At 34.6% G+C, this 24,196-nt stretch overlaps 1 protein-coding gene across 7 annotated transcripts in view; it reads right to left on the reverse strand.

Annotated features, from left to right (window-relative positions):
• The window catches only part of DOP1A (DOP1 leucine zipper like protein A), a 108,582-nt gene that overhangs the window by 64,982 nt on the left and 19,404 nt on the right, over window positions 1–24,196 (reverse strand). For all 7 annotated transcript variants that reach the window (XM_077903228.1, XM_077903225.1, XM_077903229.1 and 4 more), the window contains exons 2-3: window positions 8,027–8,217; window positions 4,293–4,474 (exon numbers count right to left, since the gene is read on the reverse strand). In XM_077903228.1, the coding sequence (XP_077759354.1) occupies window positions 4,293–4,474; window positions 8,027–8,164 (320 nt within the window). In that variant the 5' untranslated portion in view covers window positions 8,165–8,217. The remainder of the gene's footprint in view (window positions 1–4,292; window positions 4,475–8,026; window positions 8,218–24,196) is intronic.

Consider the following 24,196-nt stretch of genomic DNA (forward strand, 5'->3'; position numbering starts at 1 on the left):
CATTATATAGAGCTCAGTTATCATGACTTGCCAGGTATCGCTTCAGTATTATCCTGAAGCACTTGTTGTCAGTAAAACCTTTCATTAGTTTCCTATTGCCTTTCAGATAGTTTAATGTAGCTTTTAATATTCTTTAAAAGACTTTATTTATTTGAGACAGAGAGAGAGCGTGCAGGAGCTCGAGCATGTGCACATGCTGGGAGGAGAGGCAGAGGGAGAAGGAGAAGCAGATTCTTCGCTGAGCAGGGAGCGAGACACAAGGCTCCCAATCCTAGGATTCTGAGATCATGACCCAAGCGGAAGGCAGATCTTTAACCGACTGAGCCACCCAGGCACCCTACTTTTGACATTTTTTGTCATTTTGTTACTACATACCTCTGTACAGCCCACATAAACTTGCCAATTTTGCTCTTGTACCTTCCGCTCCAACTATACTGAAGAAATTCCTTTTCAGGTTTGTTTTAGAACCTTCCATGCTCTTTTTAGTATCCAGACCTTTCCACATGCTGCTCTGACAGGTTCAATTCCATATTCCCATACTTACATCTTTTTTTGTTGCTTGGCTGACTCCGAGACTTTCAGGAATTAACTTAAGCTATTTCCTGGAGGAGGCCATCTCCTAATTAGACTACGTTAGGCTCCCTATTTTGTGTTCCTATAGTACCTGATACTTACTGATTCTAGTAAGTAATTCTGTACTTATAGAGAAATTCTAACAGGTAAAGCTCTAAGTATCAGAAAGCAAGGGACCATGACTATCTTTTTGTTTCTGTATCCTAAGGCCTTAGCACCAAGTCCTCTTGCATTTAAGTACTTAACAAATACATTAAGAATCTCTTGCTCCTAGTTTATATAATAAATAGAGGTCATCAAGACAAAACTCCCTTAGTTTCACACTTTTCTGCCTCCAATTTTAGGTAGTCTGATCCAAATTTACAGTTGAAGCCTCCTGAAAGCTACCATGCTCCAAAAGTCCCAGGCCCAATGCTGGCCTTTGCCAGGGCTGTGCTTCATCCATTCCTCCCCCCTCCCCCCCATAACTTCTCTCTCTCTCTCTCTGTTTTTCATGAATAAATAAATAAAATCTTAAAAAAAAAAGGAAAATCTACCACTCCTGAAACTAACAATATACTACACATTACTTAAATACCAGAAACCATAAAATTCTTAGAAGGAAACATAGGGGAAGAGCTCCTTGACATTGGTCTTGGTAACGAATTTTTAGATATGAAACCTAAAGCAAAAAAAAAAAAAAAAAAAAGAAACCTAAAGCAATAAAAGCAAAACAAACAACTAGGACTACATCCAACTAAAAAGCTAGTGCACAGTAAAAGATGATCAATAAAATGAATAAGTAATTATGGAATGAGAGAAAATATCTGCAAACCACATATTTAGATATAAGGAGTAAATATCCAAAATTAATATAAGGGACTCATATCTCTCAATACAAAAAAACCTCAAATAGTCCAATTAAAAAACGAGCAAAGGATCTGGATTCATATTTTTCCAAAGAAGATATTGGAATGGCCAATACAAACATGAAAAAGTATTTAACATCATTAATGATCAGGGGAATATAAATCAAAAACGCAATGGGGTATCACCTCAAAACTGTTAGAAAGGCTATTATCAAAAAGACAAGAGATAACAAATGCTGGCAAGGATGTGGAGAAAAGAGAGCCCCTTGTATGCTGTTGGAGAGAATGCAAATTGATACAATTATGGAAAACAGTAAGGAGGTCCTTCAAAAAATTAAAAATAGAACTACAATATAATCCAAAAATCTCACTTCTGGATATATACCCTAGAGGAAATGAAATCAGGATCTTGAAAAGATGTCTGTACTTCTATATTTACTGCAGCATTATTTACAATAGCCAAGACACTGACAGATGAGTGGATAAACTGTCACACATGCTTATGCACACACAAGTGCACACACACACATACATGCACTCTGAATGGAGTATTTGGTCATAAAAAAAAATGAAATCTTGACATTTGTGACAATATGGATGAACCTGAGGGCATTATGCTAAGTGAAATAAATAAGTCACACAGAGGAAAACAAATATCGTATGATCTCACTTAAATGTGGAATCTAAGAAAACCAGCTGCATGAAAACAGAGTAGAGACTGGTGGTTACCTAGGTGATGGGGGGAGGAGAAGTGGGTGAAGCTGGTCAAAGGTACAAACTTCCAATTACAAGATAGATAAATTCTGGAAATGTAATATACAGGATGGTGTCTATAGTTAACAATACTGTATTTAAAGGTTAAGAGAGTTGACCTTAAAAGTTCTCATCATAAGAAAAGAAATCATAACTGAAGTTATGATGGATGTATTGACTAAACTTATGGTAATCATTTCATAGTATGTACATATATCAAATAATATGCTGTATGCCATAAACTTATACAATGTTATAGTCAATTACATCTCACTAAGGATGAGAATTTCACATATATATGAAAAAAAGAGAGAATGAGTGACCTGGAAGTTAGGTAAGAGGAAATTATCCAGAATACAACACAGACAGACAAGAGGTTTTAAAACAAGAGAGGATAAGAGATGGGAGAGCCAGAGTGAGAAGATCTAACACATGTTTACTCATAGTTCTAAAAAGGGGAGAGAGAACAGATGGAGTAAAGGCAATTTGAAGAGATTCAGAATTGATAAAAGTCACTAATTCATAGACTTAAAAATCCCAATAAATCCCAACCAGGATAAATAAAATGATACCTCCCTTAAATACATCACATAAAAAAAATAATTTTATGTGTCATTTGGTACTAATGACAAAAATGTGGAGGAAAGGCTCTTATGGATAAGGTAACTAGGTAAGTATTCTCTGAGGATTTGATATTTAACCAGAGACCTGGATTAGAGCATCACAGGGTGAGGGAAACAAAAAATTAAGGAAGAATAAATAAAAAGAACTGTGTCACAGAATGGAGTAATTTGGATGGAAAGTGGAAGGAGCTGGAGGTAATTGACACAGGCAGGACCAAAGTATATAAAACTTTAGAAGCCACAGTAGGGACTTTGAATTTTACTTCTAAGTAACAGGAAGAACTCAATGGAGGTTTTCCCAGGGGAATGACATCTATTTAATGTATTAAAAATTTTACTCTGGTACTGTGGGGAGAAAGGGCATAAAAAGATAAGAACAGATATTACATGCATGCTAGGAGGCCAATGACAAAGACTAAGCTAGAGATAATTTACCTAAGAATAGATGCTGTCAGTCAGGGTGAAAAAAGTAAGTGCACTGGAACATCTATCAGAACAATAGCTAACATTTATTGAGTACTTCTATATGTTGCACATTGTTCTAGGCACTTTATACGTATTTACATTTTTAAATCTATTAACAATCCTGTGAAACTGGTAAACTTATTCTCCTTTTGCAAATGAGAATACACACAGAGAGGTGAAGAAAATGATCCATGATCAAAGAGCTGGTGAGTGGTAAAGATAAACCATTTTGATCCCACAGCTTCTGTTCTTTACCATTATGAGACCTAGCTTTTAGTGACAGAAGGTACATGAGAAGAATATGGGCAAAAGAAAACAAGATATTAAGTGTAATCTTTTAGATTTCAGGCTTGTATAAATGGATGGAAAATGATGCCATTTACTGAACTTTAGTACACTTGCAGAAGGCGGGGTTTATAGAAAATGAGTTTAGTTTGGAAGAGAGTGAGTTTCAGCTGCTTTTATAGAACCACACAAAAAATGGCGAGTAAGCCAGAAATTTAAAGCAGAAGCCAACACTGGTGATACCGAGTTGGGAGTTAGCACTTAAAAGAATAAACCATGGATGTGGATAAGCTTATCCAACAAAAGAATACAAAGTGAAAAACATAAGACTAAGCAATCTTTAAGAAATTCTGTATGTCCATATGAAGACTGAAAAAGTAAACTGCAGAATGTAAGCCAAGAGAAAAAAAATACTTCAGGGAAAGAATGATTAACTACGTTGAAAACTACTAAGAGATAAAGGTCTCTTATTTTTTCTCATCATAGTCCTTAAGTTTAAAAAGGCAGATAGCAGTATAGTCTCAACAATTCTAAACAAAAACTTGCCATAAATGACAAAGAAAAAAAAAACTTACATAAAGGAATAGCCTAAATTTTTCTGAAGCATTTAACTATCAAAATATTTGACATTGATCTAAAAACTTCCATTATTAAGGAGTTTTCAATATTTTAGTCTTTACTGCATAAAACATGAAACAGTTGAAAATATTTTTAATTTATATATAAATAATAAAATTATTCTTACCTGTATAAAAAAAGATCTTTGGCAAGTCTCTTAGGACCAATGATTTTGAAGATAATTTCATATGTTTCAAGTGCCTTTCGATGAACTCCACCTGGTAATGCTGGATGTAGGCATTGAGCTAGGCGTTTGCCTATGGTCAGCTTTTTGGGTACTACTTGGTACTTTGCATTATTTTGTAAAACCTTGAAGAAAACATTGTAATTCAGTTGAGGAAAACAAAAATATATCTTTTATTTCCATTTTCTAGCACAGAATTATCAAAAATCCTTATAGGACTTCTTTAGGCTCTAAATATTTATAAAGGATGCCAAATTACTCTTGCCTCAGTCAGTTATATCTATCAGTATATGCCATATTTAAAATTAAAACTGAGGATGTAAAAAAATTATTCTGTTAAAAACTAAACCCACCACATGGTAACAGAAACAGCATTTTTATGTTAAAAAAAATCACAGTATTTTGCCAACAAATTTATTCACAAAAGAAGGAAAGGATTTAGATTTTTGCTGATCTCTAATGTCAGTCAGCCTTAAATCTATTTTTGATATGCTGAAAGATATGAAGGAAATTGAATCTCAACATAAATGTAGGTGGAGGAGGGACAACCATTGCTTTAGTATATCATATGATATCAAGGAATTCTAATGCTTAAAAGAATCTACTTAAGATTATAACTGCCCATTTGTTTTTGCTAATTTAATTTCCCAAGTGGACCAAATGCAACTAACTGTATTTATTCAAACACAGTATTTCTTTAGAGATAATGGTCAGATCAGAATTTATAGACAATTCTATTTTATAAACCACCTAAGGAGATTTGTTAAACAACAAAAAGAACTTTATAAGTAAGTTCTTCTAAGTATTAAAGTGTTGATAGAACACTACAGAATAAACACTCAGAATAAAAACAGTATAATATGCTAGAATTGGAATTTAGAAGAAATATAAAAAATCATTTATTTTACAAAAAAGAACAGAAGTTAAAATACATAAAATGACCCGCCAAAGGTACCACAATAGAAAAGTCAGGACTAGATCTCCCAAATCAATCAATCAATCAATCAATCAATCATTCATTCATTCATGGCACAGAGAGAGAAGCAGAGACACAGGCAGAGGGAGAAGTAGGACTCGATCCTAGGACCCAGGGATCATGATGTGGGACTCGATCCTAGGACCCAGGGATCATGACCTGAACCAAAGGCAGATGCTCAACCACTGAGCCACCCAGGTGCCCCTAGATCTCCCAGTTTATAACAAAAGTAAAGGTTTAAACTGAGGTACAATTAGAGATACCATTTTCAATGTTCTTCCAACTACAATCTTTTAATTCATTGGATGCAAAGAATGTAAATAAAATTAAATCTATAAATGAAAAGCAAGTTAAGGGTAAAACATCAGGAATAATACAGCTATGAAAAATATTTTTCAACTAGCTACTTCTGTTAACAAAATATTAATTTGAATTTTAAACACAAAGCCAAGAGTCAATATTTACATATTTTAATTCGTTTTTTAAATAATCTCCACACCCAACGTGGGGGGTCAAATTCAAGATCCTGAGATGAGGAGTCACATGTTCTTCCAACTGAGCCATCAGGCACCCTAATATTTACATATATTTTAAGGAAAAGTATAATTATCTCTGCAGAAGAAAATTTAATGATCTATAACACAAAATGTTTTGATGAAAAAACTATTAAAACCAAATTAAATTTAAAAAGAAGAGTAAAATATAGCATCATTTTTTAAAAAGGATTTTATTTATTTATTCACGAGAGACAGAGAGAGAGAGAGAGAGGCAGAGACACAGGCAGAGGGAGAAGCAGGCCCCATGGAGGGAGCCCTACACAGGACTCGAGCCTGGGTCTCCAGGATCACACCCTGGGCTGAAGATGGTGCTAAACCTCTGAGCCACCCAGGCTGCCCTATAACACCATTTTCTAAAGGCATTTCTGAATTTAAAAACTTGTATAAATTTAGTATATTAATAAACAATAAAATTTTATATTAAAACATGTATTTAAACTATCTTCAACAAATTTATATTACATATATTACATATAATCCATGCCTGTTTTACAACCTAAAGTAAGGTTTTCAATGACTTGCATATCCTACTTTGGATTATCTGGATATGGTAAAATGTTTTTGTAAATATTAAGTAAAAAAAAAACAACTTATGTACTCAATTATGTATATTAATTTCTGCAATTTAATAAATTGCTTTTAAATAGCATTCTTAGTAAGTCCTCAGAAAGAGACTCTTCAGGGAGCCTGAGTAGCTCAGTGATTGAATGTCTGCCTTTGACATTCCTCAGATTGTGATCCTGGGGTCCTGGGATTGAGTCCTGCATCAGATTCCCCAGAGGCAGCCTGCTTCTCCCTCTGCCTATGTCTCTGCCTCTATGTCTCTCATGAATAAATAAATAAAATCTTTAAAAAGAGAAAAAGAGAGAGAGAGAGAGAGAGACTCTTCAGAACAAGAAAGAACCTCATTACCTTTAAAGCACATTCATACTTTTGTAGTGATTTCTTGAGATTATTTTAAGAAAAATCTGACAATTTATCAAACCTCAAATGATAAATCTTAGAATTTAACATGTCAAGCATTAGTCTGTACATTTAATTTTAAGATAAATCCTTGGCACATTAAAAATGAAAGCTATTTTTAAAGATATCAAAATAATTATCTGTAGTATGTATGAGGTGACACAGTAGGGTCCTCGTAATGTATTTTAAGACAATTTCTTTCCTAATTGTATACTCAGCTGTATGATGTTAATACTTACTGGGAGGGTTCTCATTTCTTATCTTCTTCTCCACTCCATTTAATATTTAAAAGCATTCCAATTCAATAATAATGGCTAAAAAAAAAAAAAAAATCCCTCCCAAATCCCCAATACCAAAACTCTAGGTGTGAGGTGCATAGTTTGATCTAAGTTAAAAAACAAACAAGTAAACAAAAAACAGTGTTAAAATTTAAACCTATGAATTGATCCAAAAATGCCATTATAATAAGGGCTTAAAACTGGACATGTTAAGAGGAAATATGCAAGGTAAACCTCCAAGGCCTAAGCAACTACTTGTCACTTTTGTAAAAAGTACTGAATATACCTAAGAATTCCTTGGATAAAAAGTTTTCCTTACTGTTCTATACCATTTGTAAAAGATATGAGTCACCACATTCTATACGCAGTTTTTAATTTTGCTATCAGAAACTGTAGAACCATATCTGATGCTCAATTACAGAAACTTATTAGCCTTCAGAGTTACCATATTTGTTTCCTACTCTTATGTTTTTTTATTTTTTTTAAATTTTTTAAAGATTTTATTTATTTACTCATGAGAGACACAGTGAGGCAGAGACACCGGCGGAGGGAGAACCAGGCTCCATGCAGGGAGCCCGACGTGGGACTCAATCCCAGGACCCCAGGATCATGCCCTGGGCTGAAGGCAGGCATTAAACCGCTGAGCCACCCAGGCTGCCCTAGTCTTATGTTTTTAATGGCAATGATGGAATATATTTTTCAAATACTGTGTTGATTTGGCCGCAAAAATATGCCTGGCTATACAGACAGGCAACTCATAAAGTAATAGAAGTACCAAAAATAATTCTAAGCTTTAGTTATATTTTTATTATTCTTTACTTCAAATTTTAGAGAAATATAGTAAGTACAAAATGAAATTTCTGATTTTTACTTCTTTTTATGGAATGGATAAAATGGACATACCTTATTAAGTTTTCCAAGTGCTGATATCAAATCTGCCCATTCACTGGAATATTCAAAATTTTTTAGTGCTTTGTCAATTGCAGCTACATAGTTTCTGTATTTGGAGTCACTCAGTAATTCTAGCTCTTCTGTGTTCATCCTCCCACAGCGTCCCACTAGAGACAAGTTCCAAAGTCATGTAAAACCATTACCTATAAAAAAAAGTTTGCAGAAGGAATCAAAGTTATAAAGCAAAGCATTAAAATGGGCTCATATGCTCTTGCTACAAAACTAGTGGATAACTTTAAAATATTTCGTGGGTTAGAAGTGGTCAAAATTGGTCAGCTACCATGTAAAGTCATGAACTATTACAGACAGCTTCAAAGATAATATTCTTATGTTTATTCCCAGGAATTGGAAAATGACCATGAGAATGAAAGGAGAGGAAAGACCAGGAAATATTGATACTTCAGTTTAGAAATCACGTTATTTCTCTTTTTCGATATAACATTTGTGATAGACATATTCCTCTGCTTTGCTTTGATATTAAAATACACTAAGACTGGTTGGATTGGAAATATCAAAGACATGCAAAAAAAAAGAACAGGAAAAAAATTAATTACTTGGAGATCATCTCATTTTATTAAGCAATAAATGAGCACACAGTATAAAGGAACATCAGCTATTTGGAATTAGACCTTACTTTTAATAAAAAAAGAAATACATAGTTCAAAACATGTTCACATATTCTTTGATATTAATTTTAAAAAATGGTTCCAAATCCTGCAGCCCGTTGGGCTGGACTTTGTAACTCTATTCTGACAAAAATAGCAAGGCAGAAGTGAATATACGTAATGGCCAAGACTAGGTCATAAAAGCACTTCAGCTTCCTCCCTTACCCTATGATCATTAGCTCTGGAGAAAGGCAGTTGCTACATGATGAAAAACTTAAAGGAGCCCTACTGAGAGGTTCCAGTGAACCTGCCAATAGCTGTGTGAGTGAGCCATTTTAGAAGCAGATCTTCCATTTCCAAACAAACCTTGATTTGGCTGCAGTACCAGCATACTGACTGTAACTTCGTGAAAAGATTCTGAGTCAGAACTACATAACTAAGTCCCCATACTCATGACCTACAGTAATCTTGCTGCTTTAGGCCCCTGATTAGGGGCGTAAATTTATTACAAAGCACTAGACAAATAACAGAGTAGAGCAGTGAACAGAGCAACTAGATAACTAATAGAGATTTAACTGAGGCTCAATCTAAAACCCAATGCTGCTTCTCCTCTACTTTTCTGGTATCCTACTGGATTTTTATCGAACTCTGTACCTTTCTTTAGGATTCATGGATGTGGAGGAGGGTCTAAGAATGGGACTCACAGGATGCCAACATGATTAAATGAAAGGTAAAAATAGTCTCTTCAACAAATGGTTTTAGGATAACTGGATAGCCACATGTAAAATAATGAAGTTGACTCCTTCCTCATATCTACACAAAAATCAACTCAAAAATGGATGATAGATCTAAATGTAACAGGTATAAAAATCTTAGAACACAGGAATAAGTTTTTGTGGCCTAAGGCTACACAGTCTTCCCAGAAATAATACTAAAAACATCACAAGCAACAACAACAAAAAATAAACTGGATTTCATCAAAATGAAAACCTTTCTGCTTCAAAAGATATCAGCAAGAAAGTGAAAAGAGGAAAGGACTTCCGGGGAAGATTGCAGAATGGGAGGACCCTAAGCTTACCATGTCCCACAGATTCAAATAATAGCCACATTGGTATAAATAACACAAAAAATGACCTGAAGACCAGCAGAACAAATTCTCCCCAGCTAAATGTAGAGAAGAGGCCATATTAAAGAAAGTAGGAAGGGTTGTGACAGATCAGGAGCTAAATGGACCCATGGGACTTTCCATGGGAGGGAGGGACATCTCAGGTGTTGAGAGAGGTGAGAAACAAGACTCACATCAGGGAGCCTGCATGGGGAAGATAAATGACCAGAGTATCTGGCTTTGAAAACCAGAGGGGCTAACTTTTGTGAGTTCTTACAACTGGGAGGGCTTAAATCCTGGTCCTTTAAAAATTAAGAGGCTTGTGAGAGAGCAAGGAGGGAAAGAGGAAATTGAGCCCCCCAGCCTTAAAGAGACAGCACAACAAACAGCTCCAATGAGATACAGCAAAGAAACAGCAGTTTGAAAAAAGCCTGGATATCTGGGAGATCTGCTTACTAATCTCAGAGCATGTGCTGGAGGGGCAGGGATCTTTGGGAGACTTCTTCAGTAACAAAGGAGCTGGCAGGCACAATTTCTTTCATAGATACCTGCAGGAACCAGCAGGGTAACAACAGCAGCTACCTAACTTGTTAAGAGTGCCTCCTGCCCACCATTCTCCTATGGAAACGCCCCAACCAGCCAGAACTCTATTTCAGATCTTCTCCCACAGCAGACCAGGGCAAACTTTGCTAACAACATGTGGCAACCCCCACCCCCACCCCCACCCACTTCAGTGGACCATTCCTCTCCAACCCATGTACCTCAGTCCTCAGCAGCTGCAAGTTGTTCCTGCTGCTGCCAACCTTACTGACCACACATCCTGTTCTTACATTCTCCTACAGCTCTGTGCTCCCATATCTCTGGCAGACTCAAGAGAAGCCCAAGGTAGCCCCAGACTGGCTCAGTAACAAAACAAGGATCAAACACTGTCCATAACAGCAGAGAGCCATTACAGATGAATAAACAGAAGGCAAAAAGCAGCTAAGTCATATCAGCAGGGCATACACAACGCACACAGGAGATACCCCTGAAGCACAAGGTTCTGCTCAACAGGAAACAACACACCACTGGGCACTACAGGCCCTCTTCACAGGCCACTACTTTCAAGAGCAGGAGACATAGCTGACTTTTCTGCCACATATAACAGACACAAAGTTAGACGAAATGAGGCAGATGAATATATCCCAAATGAAACAAAGGACAAAATTGCAGTGACAGCTAAATCAAGCAGAGGTAAAATATACACCTGATAAAGAATTTAAAGTAATGGTCATAGGGATACTCACTGGACTATTAAGGAAAGAGTGGAGAACCTCATGAGACCCTTAATAAAGAGACAGAAAACATAAAGAACCAATTAAAGATGAAGAACTCAATAATTGAAATTATATATGTATAAATATACATATATTTATATTAATGTATAAAATACATTAATGTATAAAAATACACTAGATGGAAGAAATAATAGACTAAAGGAAGCAGAAGAATGGATCAGTGACCTAGAGGACAGAGTAATGGAAAGCACTCAAGCTGAGCAAGAGAGAGAGGAAGAAATAATAAAAAATGAAAATAGATTTAGATAACTCAGTGATACCATGAAGTGAAATAACATTTGCATTATAAGGATCCCAAAAGGAGAAGAGAGAGAAAATGGGGGAATGTATTTGCAGAAATGAGAGCTGAAAACTTCCTGAATCCCAGGAATGAAACAGAAATTGAGATCCAGGAAGCACAGAGAATCCCCAACAAAATCAACCCAGGAAGTCCACATCAAGACACATAATAATTAAAGTGGCAAAAAGTAGGGATAAAGAGGGAAAGTTAAAAACAACAAGAGAAATGAAAAGTTACATACGAGGGAAACCCCTTAGGGCTATCAGCTGATTTTTTAGGAGAAATTTTGCAGGCCAGAATGCAATGAGCATGCTATATATTCAAAGTGCTGAGAGAAAAAAAAAAAAAAAAAAAAAAAAAAAAAAAAACTGCAGCTAGGAATACTCTATCTAGAAGGCCTTCATTTAGAATAGAAGGAGAAATATAGAGCTCCCCAGGCAAGCAAAAGTTAAAGAAATTCATAACCACTAAGCCATCCCTACAAGAAATATTAAAGGGGGCTACTTAAGTGGAAATGAAATATCAGAAGCAGGAGTAAGTAGGAAATAAAAAAGCCATAAAAATAAGTATACTAATAAAAATCAGTCAAGGGATTTACAAAATAAAAGGATGTAAAGTATGATGCCATATACCCAAACTATGAGGGTGAGAGGAGTAAAGAATGGGTTAAGCAACTGTCAATATAGACTGCTATGTGCATAAGATGCTATATACAAACTTAACAATAACCACAAATCAAAAACCAGTAATACATATGCAAAAAATAAAGAGAAAGGAACCGACTGTATCACTACAGGAACAAACCATGAGAGAAAAGAGCAAGAGAACAGAGAACTACAAAAAGAACCATAAACCAAGTAATAAAACAGCAATAAGTACATACCTATCAATAATTACTTTGATTTATTTTGAATGTAAATACACTAAAAACTCCAATAAAGGAATAGGGTGACAGAATGGGTGAAAAAGCAACACCCATCTATATACTGCCTACAAGAGACTCATTTCAGACCTAAACAGACATTCAAATTGAAAGTGATAGGATGGAAAAGCTTTTATCATGTGAATGGAAATGAAAAGAAAGCAAGTAAAAATACTTACACTGGGTAAAACATACTTTAAACAAAGACTGTGACAAGAAACAAAAACACTATGTGGTCATAAAAGGAATAATCCAACAAGAAGATATAACAATTGTAAGTATCTATGCACCCAATCCGGAGCACCCAAATACATAAAGCAGGTAATAAAAAACATAAAGGAAATAATTGATAATAAAAAACATACAGGAAATAATTGATAGCAATACAATAACAGGACTTTAATACCTCATTTAAGTCAATGGATAGATCATCCAAAAGGAAATCAACAAGGAAACAGTGATTTTGAAGGACACAATGGACAAGACAGATCTAATGATATTTTCAGAACATTTCATCTTAAAACACCAGAATATACATTCAAGTGCACATGGATCATTCTCCAGAAGAGATCACATATTACAGCACAAAACAAGTCTCAACAAATTCAAAAAGAAAGAAATCATATCATGCACCCTTTCTGACCACAACACTATGAAACTAGAAATCAATTCAAAGAAAAATGGGATCCCTGGGTGGCGCAGCGGTTTGGTGCTTGCCCTTGGCCCAGGGTGCGATCCTGGAGACCCGGGATCGAATCCCACATCGGGCTCCCGGTGCATGGAGCCTGCTTCTCCCTCTGCCTGTGTCTCTGCCTCTCTCTCTCTGTGTGACCATCATAAATAAATAAATAAATAAATAAATAAATAAATAAATAAATAAATTCCAAGAAAAAAATCTGGAAAGAGCGCAATGAATGGAACAACCAAAAAATCAAAGAGGAAATAAAAAAATATACGGAGACAAATGAAAAAACACAATGGTCCAAAATCTTTGGGATACAACAGTTCTAACAGGGAAGTTTATAGCAATACAGGCCTACCTGGAGAAGAAAAATCCCGAACAACCTAACCTCACACCTAAAGGAGTTAGAAAAAGAATGGGCACCTGGGTGGCTTAGTCAATTAAGCATCCATCTCTTGGTTTTGACAGGTCATATCTTAGGGTCCTGATATGGAGCCCGGCATCACATGAAGCCTCCTTGAGATTCTCTCTCTGTCCTTGCTCTCACCCATGTACACTAATAAATAAATAAATCTTAAAAAAAAAAAAAAGAAGTTAGAATAAGAAGAACAAAACCCCAAACCAGAAGGAAGGAAATAAAGATTAGAGCAAAAACAAACAAAAACTAAAAAAACCAACAGAACCAGGAGCTGGTTCTTTGAAAAGATCAACAAAATTGATAAACCTTTATTAGCCAGATTCATAAAAAAAGGGGAGTACTCAAAATCAGAAATGAAAGAAAAAAGAAATAAGAACCAACACTACAGAATTATAAGGGATAATAGGATAATATTATGAAAAAATTTTATGTCAACAAATTGGACACATAGAATCCCACTGCCTCCCAAAACTGAATCAGAAGAGAAAATTTGAACAGACCTATCATTAGTAATGAAATTGAATCAGTAGCCAAAAAAACTCCCAACAAACAAAAGTCCAGGACCAGACAGCTTCACAAGTGAATTCCACCATACATTTAAAGAAGAGTTAATACCTTTTCTTCTCAAACTATTCCAAAAAGTTAGAAGGAGGAGGAAAGCTTCAAATTCATTTTAGGAAGCTAGCATTACCTGAACTACAGGTCAGTAACTCTGATGACCAGAGATGCAAAAATTATCAACAAAATATTAACAAACTGAATCCAACAATACATTTAAAAATCATTCACCACAATCAAGTGGGATTTATCTCAGGAATGCAAAAGTGGTTCAATATTTGCAAATCAATAATCTGTATATCACATTAATGAGAGGAAGGATAAACACCATATGGTCATCACAACAGATGCAGAAAAAGCATCTGACAAAGGACAACATTGTGTTCATGATAAAAACTCTCAATAAAGTAGGTTTAGAGAGAACACACCTCAACAAAATAAAGACCATATGTGAAAAATCCACAGCTAACAATATACTCAATGCTAAAAAGTGAAAGCTTTTCCTCTAAGATCAAGAACAAGACAAGGATATTCACTATTATCACTTTTATTCAACAAAGCACTGGAAATTCCAGCTGCAGCAATCAGACAAGAAAAAGAAATAAAAGGCATCCAAACTGGTAAGGAAGAAATAAAACTTTCACTATTTGCAGATGACATGATATTATATATATATATAAAAATAAACCCTAAGGATGCCACCAAAAGCCATTAAAACTAATAAAAGAAATCTACAACATCACAGAACATATAATACACAGAAATCTGTTATATTTCTCTATACTGACAATGAGGTAGCAGGAAAAATTAAGGAAACAGTTTATTTCTAATTGCACCAAAAAGAACAAAATACACAGGAATAAACTTAACTAAGGAGGTAAAACACCTGTAGTCTGAAAACTATATAACACTGATGAAAGAAATTGCAGATGACACAAACAAATCGAAAGATATTTCATGTTGGGAGATATTCATGGATTGGGAGAACCAATATTATTAAAATATCCATGCTCCCCAGAGAAATCTAGATTTAAAGATTTAATGCAAATTCCTATCAAAATACCAACAGCATTTTTCACAAAACTAGAAAAATAGTCCAAAAATTTATATTTGGAACCACAAAGGACCCCAAATAGCCCAAGCGATCTTGAAAAACAAAGCTGGAAGTTACCACAATTCCAGATTTCAAGATATATCACAAAGCTATTATAAACAAAACAATATGGTACTGGCAGAAAAACAGACATAAATGAACTGAACAGAATACAGAGCTCAAATAAACCCATGCTTATATAATCAATTATTCTATAACAAAGGAGGTAAGAAATATAATGGAGAAAAGGCAGTCTCTTTAACAAATGGTGCTGGAAAAACTGGAGAGCAACATGCAAAAGAATCAAACCGGACCACTTTCTTACAGCATACACAAAGGGAATAAAGACTTAAATGTGAGACCTGAAACCGTAAAATGCCTAGAAGAAAACAAAAGCAATAATCTGATATTGGCCATAGTAACATTTTTCTTGATATGTCTTCTCTGGCAAGAGAAACAAAAGCAAAATTAAAATTGGCACTACACCAGAAGCTTTTGTGCAATGAAAGAAACCATGAACAAAACAAACAGGTAACCTACTGAAGAGAAGAAAATATCTGTAAAATGATCCAATAGGGGTTCATTTTCAAAACATATAAAGAACTTCTATAACTCAACACCAAAAGAATCTGATTTAAAAATGGGCAGAAGGGCAGCCTGGGTGGCTCAGTGGTTTAGTGCCGCCTTCAGCCCAGGGCATGATCCTGGAGACCCGGAATCAAGTCCCACGTCAGGCTTCCTGCATGGAGCCTGTTTCTCCCTCTGCCTGTGTCTCTGGAATAAATGAATAAAATCCTTAAAAAAAAAATGGGTAAAGGACTTGAATAAACATTTTCCAAAGAAGACATATGATACTGTTGGCTAAGAGACCCATGAAAAGCTGTTCAACATCAATAATCATGTAAATGTAAAGATAAACCACAATGAAATATCATCTTATATTTGTCAGAATGGCTAAAGTCAAAATGACAAAAATAACAAATGTTAACAAGGATGTGGAGAAAAAGGAACCCCCATGCACTGCTGGTGGGAATGCAAACTGGTATAGTCACTGTGGGAGACAGTATGGAAGTTCCTCAAAAATTTAAAAAATAGAATTACCATATGATCTACTAGTGGGAATTTGCCCAAAGAAAATGAAAACACTAATTTGAAAAGATATATGCAAATCTATGTTTACTGCAGCATTATTCATAACAGCCAAGACACAGAAGCAAACAATGTCCATTGATAGATGAATGAATAAAGATGTGGTATATGTACCCACAATGGAGAATTACTCAGCCATAAAATGAGACCATGCCATTTGCGACAACACTGATGCACTTAGAAGATATGATGCTGAGTTTAAAAAGTCAGAGAAAGACAAACACCATGACTTTACTCATGTGGAATTTAAAAACAAATGGACAAGAGATTAAAAAAAAAAAAAACCTCTTAAATATGGAGAACAAAATGGTGGTTACACGAGGAAGGTTGGGGTATGTGGGAAATAGATGAAGGGGATTAAGGCTACCTGTATCCTGATGAGCACGAGTAATATACAGAATTGATTATATTGTACACTTGAAACTAATACTGGATGTTAATTACAGTTAAATAAATAAATAAAATTGATTTTAAGGATGGTCACACAACTCTGTACTGAAAACTAAATTACGTGTTTTTAAATAGGTGAATTATATGGTAGATGAATTATACCTCAGTGCAGATATCTGTATCTCTACGTATCTACATCTACATCTTTTTTTTCTATAGAATGGATCTTAGAGAATCTGTGAATTACCTTGAATTATATGCAAAATTTACCTCTTAAATTTACCTCTTAAATTTTATTAGGGAGATAGTCTACTATTTTTATAATATTCTCAAAATGGTTTTTAACAAAATCCTCAAAAGGGTTAAGAGTCACTACTCTAGAGCATATAACCTATATTAATAATAGCTGTTTGCACTGAAAAAAGGTAAAGATCTATGAATCTATTAAATCAAAATTTTCTTGGTTAAAGCTGTGACAAATATAAACTTCCCAATTCTCTACCTTGATTCTTTTATCCATAAAATAAAAACAAATCCCCAAATGCCATTTCTAGAAAGATTATCTTAAACAGAGTCACTTGACTTATGAAACTATTTACTTCAGTACATACACCATGTGCCAAGCACTACATTTAGATGCTGAATAAAGAGAATACTCCTGACCTCATGATACTTTCATTCTCAATTGGGAGGGGTAGGTCCTTAAAATAATGCAAAATTTATTTTGGGGGAAAACATACTTTATTGTTATACCTTCATAGTCTGGGCTCTCACAGCAACAAAACATAAAGGGAGAAGTTAATAGTAATACAGTAATAGCTCAAGACTTTAACACCTTATTTATATCAATGGACAAATCATCCAGAAAGAATGTCAACAAAGAAACAGTGGCTTTGAATGACGCATTAGAATAGGTGGACCTAACATATACAGAACATTCCACCCAAAAAGAGAGAATACTCTCTTCAATTGCACATGGAATATTATCCAGGGTACATCACATGTTAGGCCACAAAACAGGTCTCAGTAAATTTAACACGACTGAAATCACACCAAGCATCCTTTCTTCCCACAATGGTATGGAAGTAGCAATCAGTTACAAGAAAAAATCTGGAAGGAACACAAATACATGATACCACACAACATGCTACTAAACAATAGTTGGGTCAACAGAGAAATCAAAGAAAAAAATAAATAGATGGAGACAAATGAAAATGAAAACACAATGGTCTAACATCTTTGGGATGCAATAAAAGAAAGCAGTTCTAAGAGGCAAGGTTATAGTGACACAGGCCTACATCAAAAAAGCAAGAGGGGTGCCCAGCTGGCAGTCAGTGGAGTGTGAAACTCTTGATCTGGGGGTTTTGATTTTGAGCCCCACAGTGGGTGTGGAGATTACTTACAAAAAACAAAATCCTAAACAAAAAAGAAAAATCTCAAATAAACCACCCAACCTTACACCTAAAAGAGCTAGAAAAAGAACAAAGCTCAAAGGCAGTAGAAGCCAAAAATGACATACAGATGGCCGACAAACGAAAAGATGCTCAAAATCAAAATCATTAGGGTAATGCAAGTCAAAACCACAATAAGGTATATCGTTTTATTGTCAGAATAGCTAAAATTAAAGAAACATAAGAAATAACAAGTGTTAGTAAGAATATGGAGGAAAAAAAACCTTCATGCACTGTTAATATGAATATAAACTGGTGGAATTGTAAATATAAATTGGAAAACAATATGGAGGTTCCTCAAAAAATTAAAAATAAAAATACTACATGATTCATGAATTCTACTGGAAATTACACAAAGAAAACAAAAACACTAATTTGAAAATATATATACACCCCTAGTTTATTGCAACATTATTTATAATAGCCAAGATACAAATGCAACACAAGGGCCATGGATAGATGAATAGACAAAATATGGAGTATTTCTCAGCCATAAAATGAATGAGATGTTGCTGTGTGTAACAACATGGATGAGTACAGATGCTAAATGAAATAAGTCAGAGAAAGACAAATATAATTCCACTTATATTCCACGTTGAATATAAAAAATTACAAATGAACAAAAAGAGGCAATCAAAAAAGCAGACTCTTAAATAGAGAAAAAACTGGTGGTTGTCCGAGGGAAGGTGGGTGGATATGTAGGTGAAATAGATAAGCGGATTAAGAGGTACAAACTTTCAGTTATGAAGCACATAAATCACTAAGATAAAAATACAGCACAGGAAGTATAGTCAATAACATTGTAATAATAATGGTGTAATAATAACCACCACTCAGTGGTTAAGTGTCTGCCTTTGGCTTAGGTCACGATCCCACAGTCCTGGGTTCAAGTCCTGTAACAGACTCCATAGGGAGCCTGCTTCTCCCTCTGCCTATGTCTCTGCCTCTATCTGTGTATCTCTCATGAATAAATAAAATCTTAAAAAATAATATTGTAATAATGTATGCTGAGCACTGAGTAATGTACAGAATTGCTGAATCAACAGTTCTACACCTAAAACTAATATTGTCAATTAAATTTAATAAAAATAAATAAGTAAAATAGAGGCATAGGATAATACACATTAAAGATCATTATAAAAGGCAAACCAGAAGGCCAAAAAGATTTTTATATTTCTCTTTACTGATTTTTATTTTTATTTTTTTTAAATGTTTTTTTTTAATTTTTTTTATTTATGATAGTCACACAGAGAGAGAGAGAGAAAGAGAGGCAGAGACATAGGCAGAGGGAGAAGCAGGCTCCATGCATCGGCAGCCCGATGTGGGATTCGATCCCGGGTCTCCAGGATCGCGCCCTGGGCCAAAGGCAGGCGCTAAACCGCTGCGCCACCCAGGGATCCCCTGATTTTTATTTTATAAAAGAAAAATAGGGGTCCCTGGCTGGCTTAGGTGGTAGAACATGTGACTCTTCATCTCAGGATTAGTTCAAGTCTCACACTGGGTGTGGCACCTATTTAAAAAAATTAAAAATAGGTCTTAATTATGAAAAATGCATTTAATAAAATAGAAACAATTGAAAGTAAACAGGTGGATATTTTTGCCAAAGAATAACAATGTTAACATAATTATCTATTTAATTGATATAGCTAAGATCATATAGCATATGTCTTGGTACTCTATGTTTGCCACCAACATTTTCCACATTAATTTGTATGTAATCATAACTCTTAATGGTTTCATTAAGTGGATATATTATACTTAGTCTTCAAAAAGAGACTGCCATACTAAACAATTAAAGCCATAAACTTTGATAAAAGAGTTAAATATTAACACATAGTGACATATAAGGAATGAAGGTTAGAATGAACACAAACTAAAGCATTTCTAGTTTTGCTTCTGAGAAATTACAGAAGAACTGTAAAACCAAATTAAGTTTAGGGAAAAAATTCAACTTGACTGGATTATCTGAAAACATATAATAGTATAAAATAACTAAATTATATTCAATATACCTAAGAATAGTGGTAGATAAAGCACATGTATAATTTTTATTGACAAGGATTTTTTCCCCTTGTAATATTTCCAGTGTAAGATACATCATTTTCAAGATAAGATATATAGTATTTGTGCACTGGGAAAATTAACCTGAAAATCAATTTAGAAGTAATTTATATAGGGATCCCTGGGTGGCGCAGCGATTTGGCGCCTGCCTTTGGCCCAGGGCTGATCCTGGAGATCTGGGATCGAATCCCACGTCGGGCTCCCGGCATGGAGCCTGCTTCTCCCTCTGCCTGTGTCTCTGCCTCTCTCTCTCTCTCTCTGTGTGTGACTATCATAAATAAATAAAAATTTAAAAAAAAAGAAGTAATTTATATAAATAAAAGCATTTTTTATTTTTAAAAATATTTTATTTATTTATGCATGAGAGACAGAGAGACAGAGACAGAGAGACAGAGACAGAGAGAGGCAGAGACATAGGTAGAGAGAGAGAGAGAGAAGTACGCTCCATGCAGGAAGCCCATATGGGACTCAATCCCAGGACTCCAGCCAGGATCACGACCTGAGCCGAAGGCAGGCGCTAAACCACTGAGCCACTCAGGCTTCCCAAATAAAAGCATTTTAATTGTAATAAGACTAATAATCTAATTGTGAAGCAGTATTACCTCAACTGACAGATTTTCTGACATACTTTTTAAATTTGGTATAAAACACTAGCCAACAACAAACAATTAAGTTTGTGGGGTTTAGACATTTGTGTTTGCAGCTTAAAAAGTTAAGTCAGATAAGAAATTTGCTTTTTTTGGTATTTATTTATTTATTTTTTATTTTTGTATATATATTTTTTATTGGAGCTCGATTTGCCAACATATAGCATAATACCCAGTGCTCATCCTGTCAAGTGCCCCCCTCAGTGCAGAAATTTGATTCTTTAAATATTTTTTATTTAGTTAAAAATTATCTAAATATTTTAATATAACTAAAAAGAGTTTATATAACAAAGACACATATAAGTATCTGGTGGAACATTATAAGCAAAATCTTATGCAAACAGCTGAAAAATGAGAAAGATCTTTTATAGAAATTTCATCAGGAGGGAGCTATTGTACTTTCCTTTTGTGTGAAAAAGTGGTCAGATCCTAGGACTAGAAATTAGGTTTTGCTTCCTCAATGACTTTTAATGAAAATAAAATTACTCATTACATATCAGAAGAAAAGTGTAGGGATATCACTTTTTAATTTTTCATCCAATCTATAACAAATGCAAATTCTAAGTCTCAGGTATTTTATTTTTCCATATTTTATTTTAAAGTGGTTTAGATCAGTACTTCTCAAAGTGTGGTAAAGAACCAGTTTCTTCCCTAGTCGATTGCTGATAAAAATATAAACCATGTACATAGTTGTTGTAGGAATATCAAACATTGAGAGGCACCTGGATGGCTCAGTTGGCTGAGTGTCCAACTCTTGATTTCAGTTCAGGTGATCATCTCCAGATCTTGAGATAAAGCCTTGTGTCCCACTCCAGAGTCTGCTTGAGTTTCTCTCCCTCTGCCCCTCCCCTCATTTGCACTAGTGCTGTCTCTCAAATAATAAACCTTAAAACACACACACACACACACACACACACACAAGCAAAAAAAAACCCCGACGTCTAATACTTTCATCTGTGTTTATCTCATGTTTCCTTAATAAAGAATTTGTGAATGGCCCACAAATCACACTTGGAACACCACTGGCTTAGATCCTAATGCAAATATAACATTTCCCATTTGGATCAAGGAAACTTTATACACTGCAACTTCTCCAGAAATGTTGTAATACATGGCAAAAACTGCACATGTTCAATAACAAAACAGTGTTTTGTAGAACCCCAAGTCCACAAAAAGATGGACAGTAGGAGTTAGGGTCTCCAAGCACAGGAATTAATAATGTCAAGACAGCTGGGAATCCAAATCCTAGTTTTAACACTTAGCTGTATGACCTTGGGTGAGATGTCAAACTTCAGTTTCCTCAACTGTAAAACAAGATGATAATACCTAGCTCAATGGCTGTCAGAATTAAATAAAGAACATATTAAACTTATCAGAGTGGCACATAGAAAATGCTCAAAGAAGTTATTGCCACCATTAGCACTAATAAAAACAAACAGTATGAGGAAGTAAGTAATTATAAGGACTAATAAATTTTAATTAAGAACAAGATATGGCTCTGAATTTAGTAAAGGTAGTAAAATGCAAAACTGAAGACGGTTAAATTATACCCAATTGTCTCATGAATGCAAAATGTGTCACTGCCAAATGTGTGGTTTTGTTTTTTTTTTACTATTTTATTAACCTGTACATATTTAACATACCTATTAAGTTCTAATATATGCTCATAAAACTATCACAACAATCAAGATTCCTCACCAAAATTAAAATATTGAACATGTGCATCACTTTAAACAAGAAACCAAACAAGAATTCTATCACCACTATCAAATGAGTTTTATTTGTTTGAAATTAAAACAAAAACAAAACAACCCCAAACCCAAAACCTATTTCTTGATCAATACAATAACTATTTAATGTAACTAGGAAACCTGAAAAGGTAAATTAAGACTGTGGCTTATTCTTCCATAAAGTGCTGCAGGTAAAGTCAAATGGCATTTATAATTTTTCTTTCAGTATGGAATTGTTGAATCACAATATTGCACACCTGAAACTAATATAATACTGTAAAAAAAAAAGTTATCCTTGTTAAAAAAATTCTTTCTGGAGCTATTAATAAGCAGTTTTTTTAAATTTAATCTATAATCATATCCCTTGACAATTTAGCTGTTATTTCTAAGTTATAACTCACATAAATTGGACTTGAATTGTCATAAAGCGTGATTTAGTGTAGTGTTTTTGTCTCATTCAAATATAAAAATTAAAACAGCTGTTAAAGAAAAAAAGACATAGATTTCTCTATGCAAATTAGACCCTATGAAAATTATCAGAGTTTTCATACTTTACAGGGTGAAAAGGCAAAATTTTAGTAAGAAATAAAACATTCCGACAGACCATCTAATTTAAAAAAAATTTAAGTGGTTATAAAAAACGAATAGACCTAATTTCAGAAAATAACCAAATAAAGATATTTTGGCTAATCTGTTTATTACTAGCTGAGCTCCCTGCTTCCCTGTCTCCATTGCCATGAAAAGTCAGGAGAGGGATGAAGAGACAAAGGACTATTCAGTATTAGCCAATTCTACAAATATATCTGGGGACTTTCCAAGAGTTTTATCACATTCCAACTATGTAAATAAATAGATTAAAGTACCATGAAATTCAAGGGGGAAAACTCTACTTGTTCATTATGAATGAAAAAGTACTTTAAAAAATGCTATATATATGTATGTGTATACATACACACACACATATATATACACAGCAGACACTCCAAGTTTTTTTACCAAATGAAAAATTATCATTCAGTTATTACTGTTACCACCTAACAAATGAATGTGACAATTATTAACAAATTTATTTCATTTTGGTCAAAAGTTCTAAGTTTCAAAAATTGACACACTAATGATCTTTAGCAAATAATTTTTTCCATCAACTCATACAGCCAGTTACTCCAGAGAACTAGAAACTTTCCGGGAGACCTACCAATATAGATAAAATAAAACATCTAACAAGTATTTCACAAATAGGTTAAGGTATCCACTAGAATCCTGATATTCTGTACTTCCCCTCATCTGACCCAATCTCAAACCTTCAAAATATTATACACTCTAAGAAACTCCAAATATGTGGTCAACAGATCTGCAGCTTTTCTCTGCACATCCAGCTGCCTTCTGGTCCTAGCTACCTTCTCAGGATAAGACCTCAGATGCAGCAGAGAAAACAACATCTTAGCTGACCTTAAATTGTGGCTTACTACATGCCAGGCACCATTTAAATGCTTTGCATATTTTAATTAATTTAATCCTATTTGAGCCCATGAAGTAAACATTATTGTCCACACTTAACAAATAAAGAGACAGAGGTATAGAAATATTATAAATGGCAGAGTCAGGGAACAGAAATAGTCTAGCTTTAGGGTTCTAACTCTTTGAGGGGCAGAGAGAGAATCTCAAGCAGACTCCCCCAGAGTGCAGAGCCTGAT

This window comes from Canis aureus, chromosome 7 (genome assembly GCF_053574225.1).
Source record: "Canis aureus isolate CA01 chromosome 7, VMU_Caureus_v.1.0, whole genome shotgun sequence".
Taxonomy (NCBI): Eukaryota; Metazoa; Chordata; class Mammalia; order Carnivora; family Canidae; genus Canis; species Canis aureus.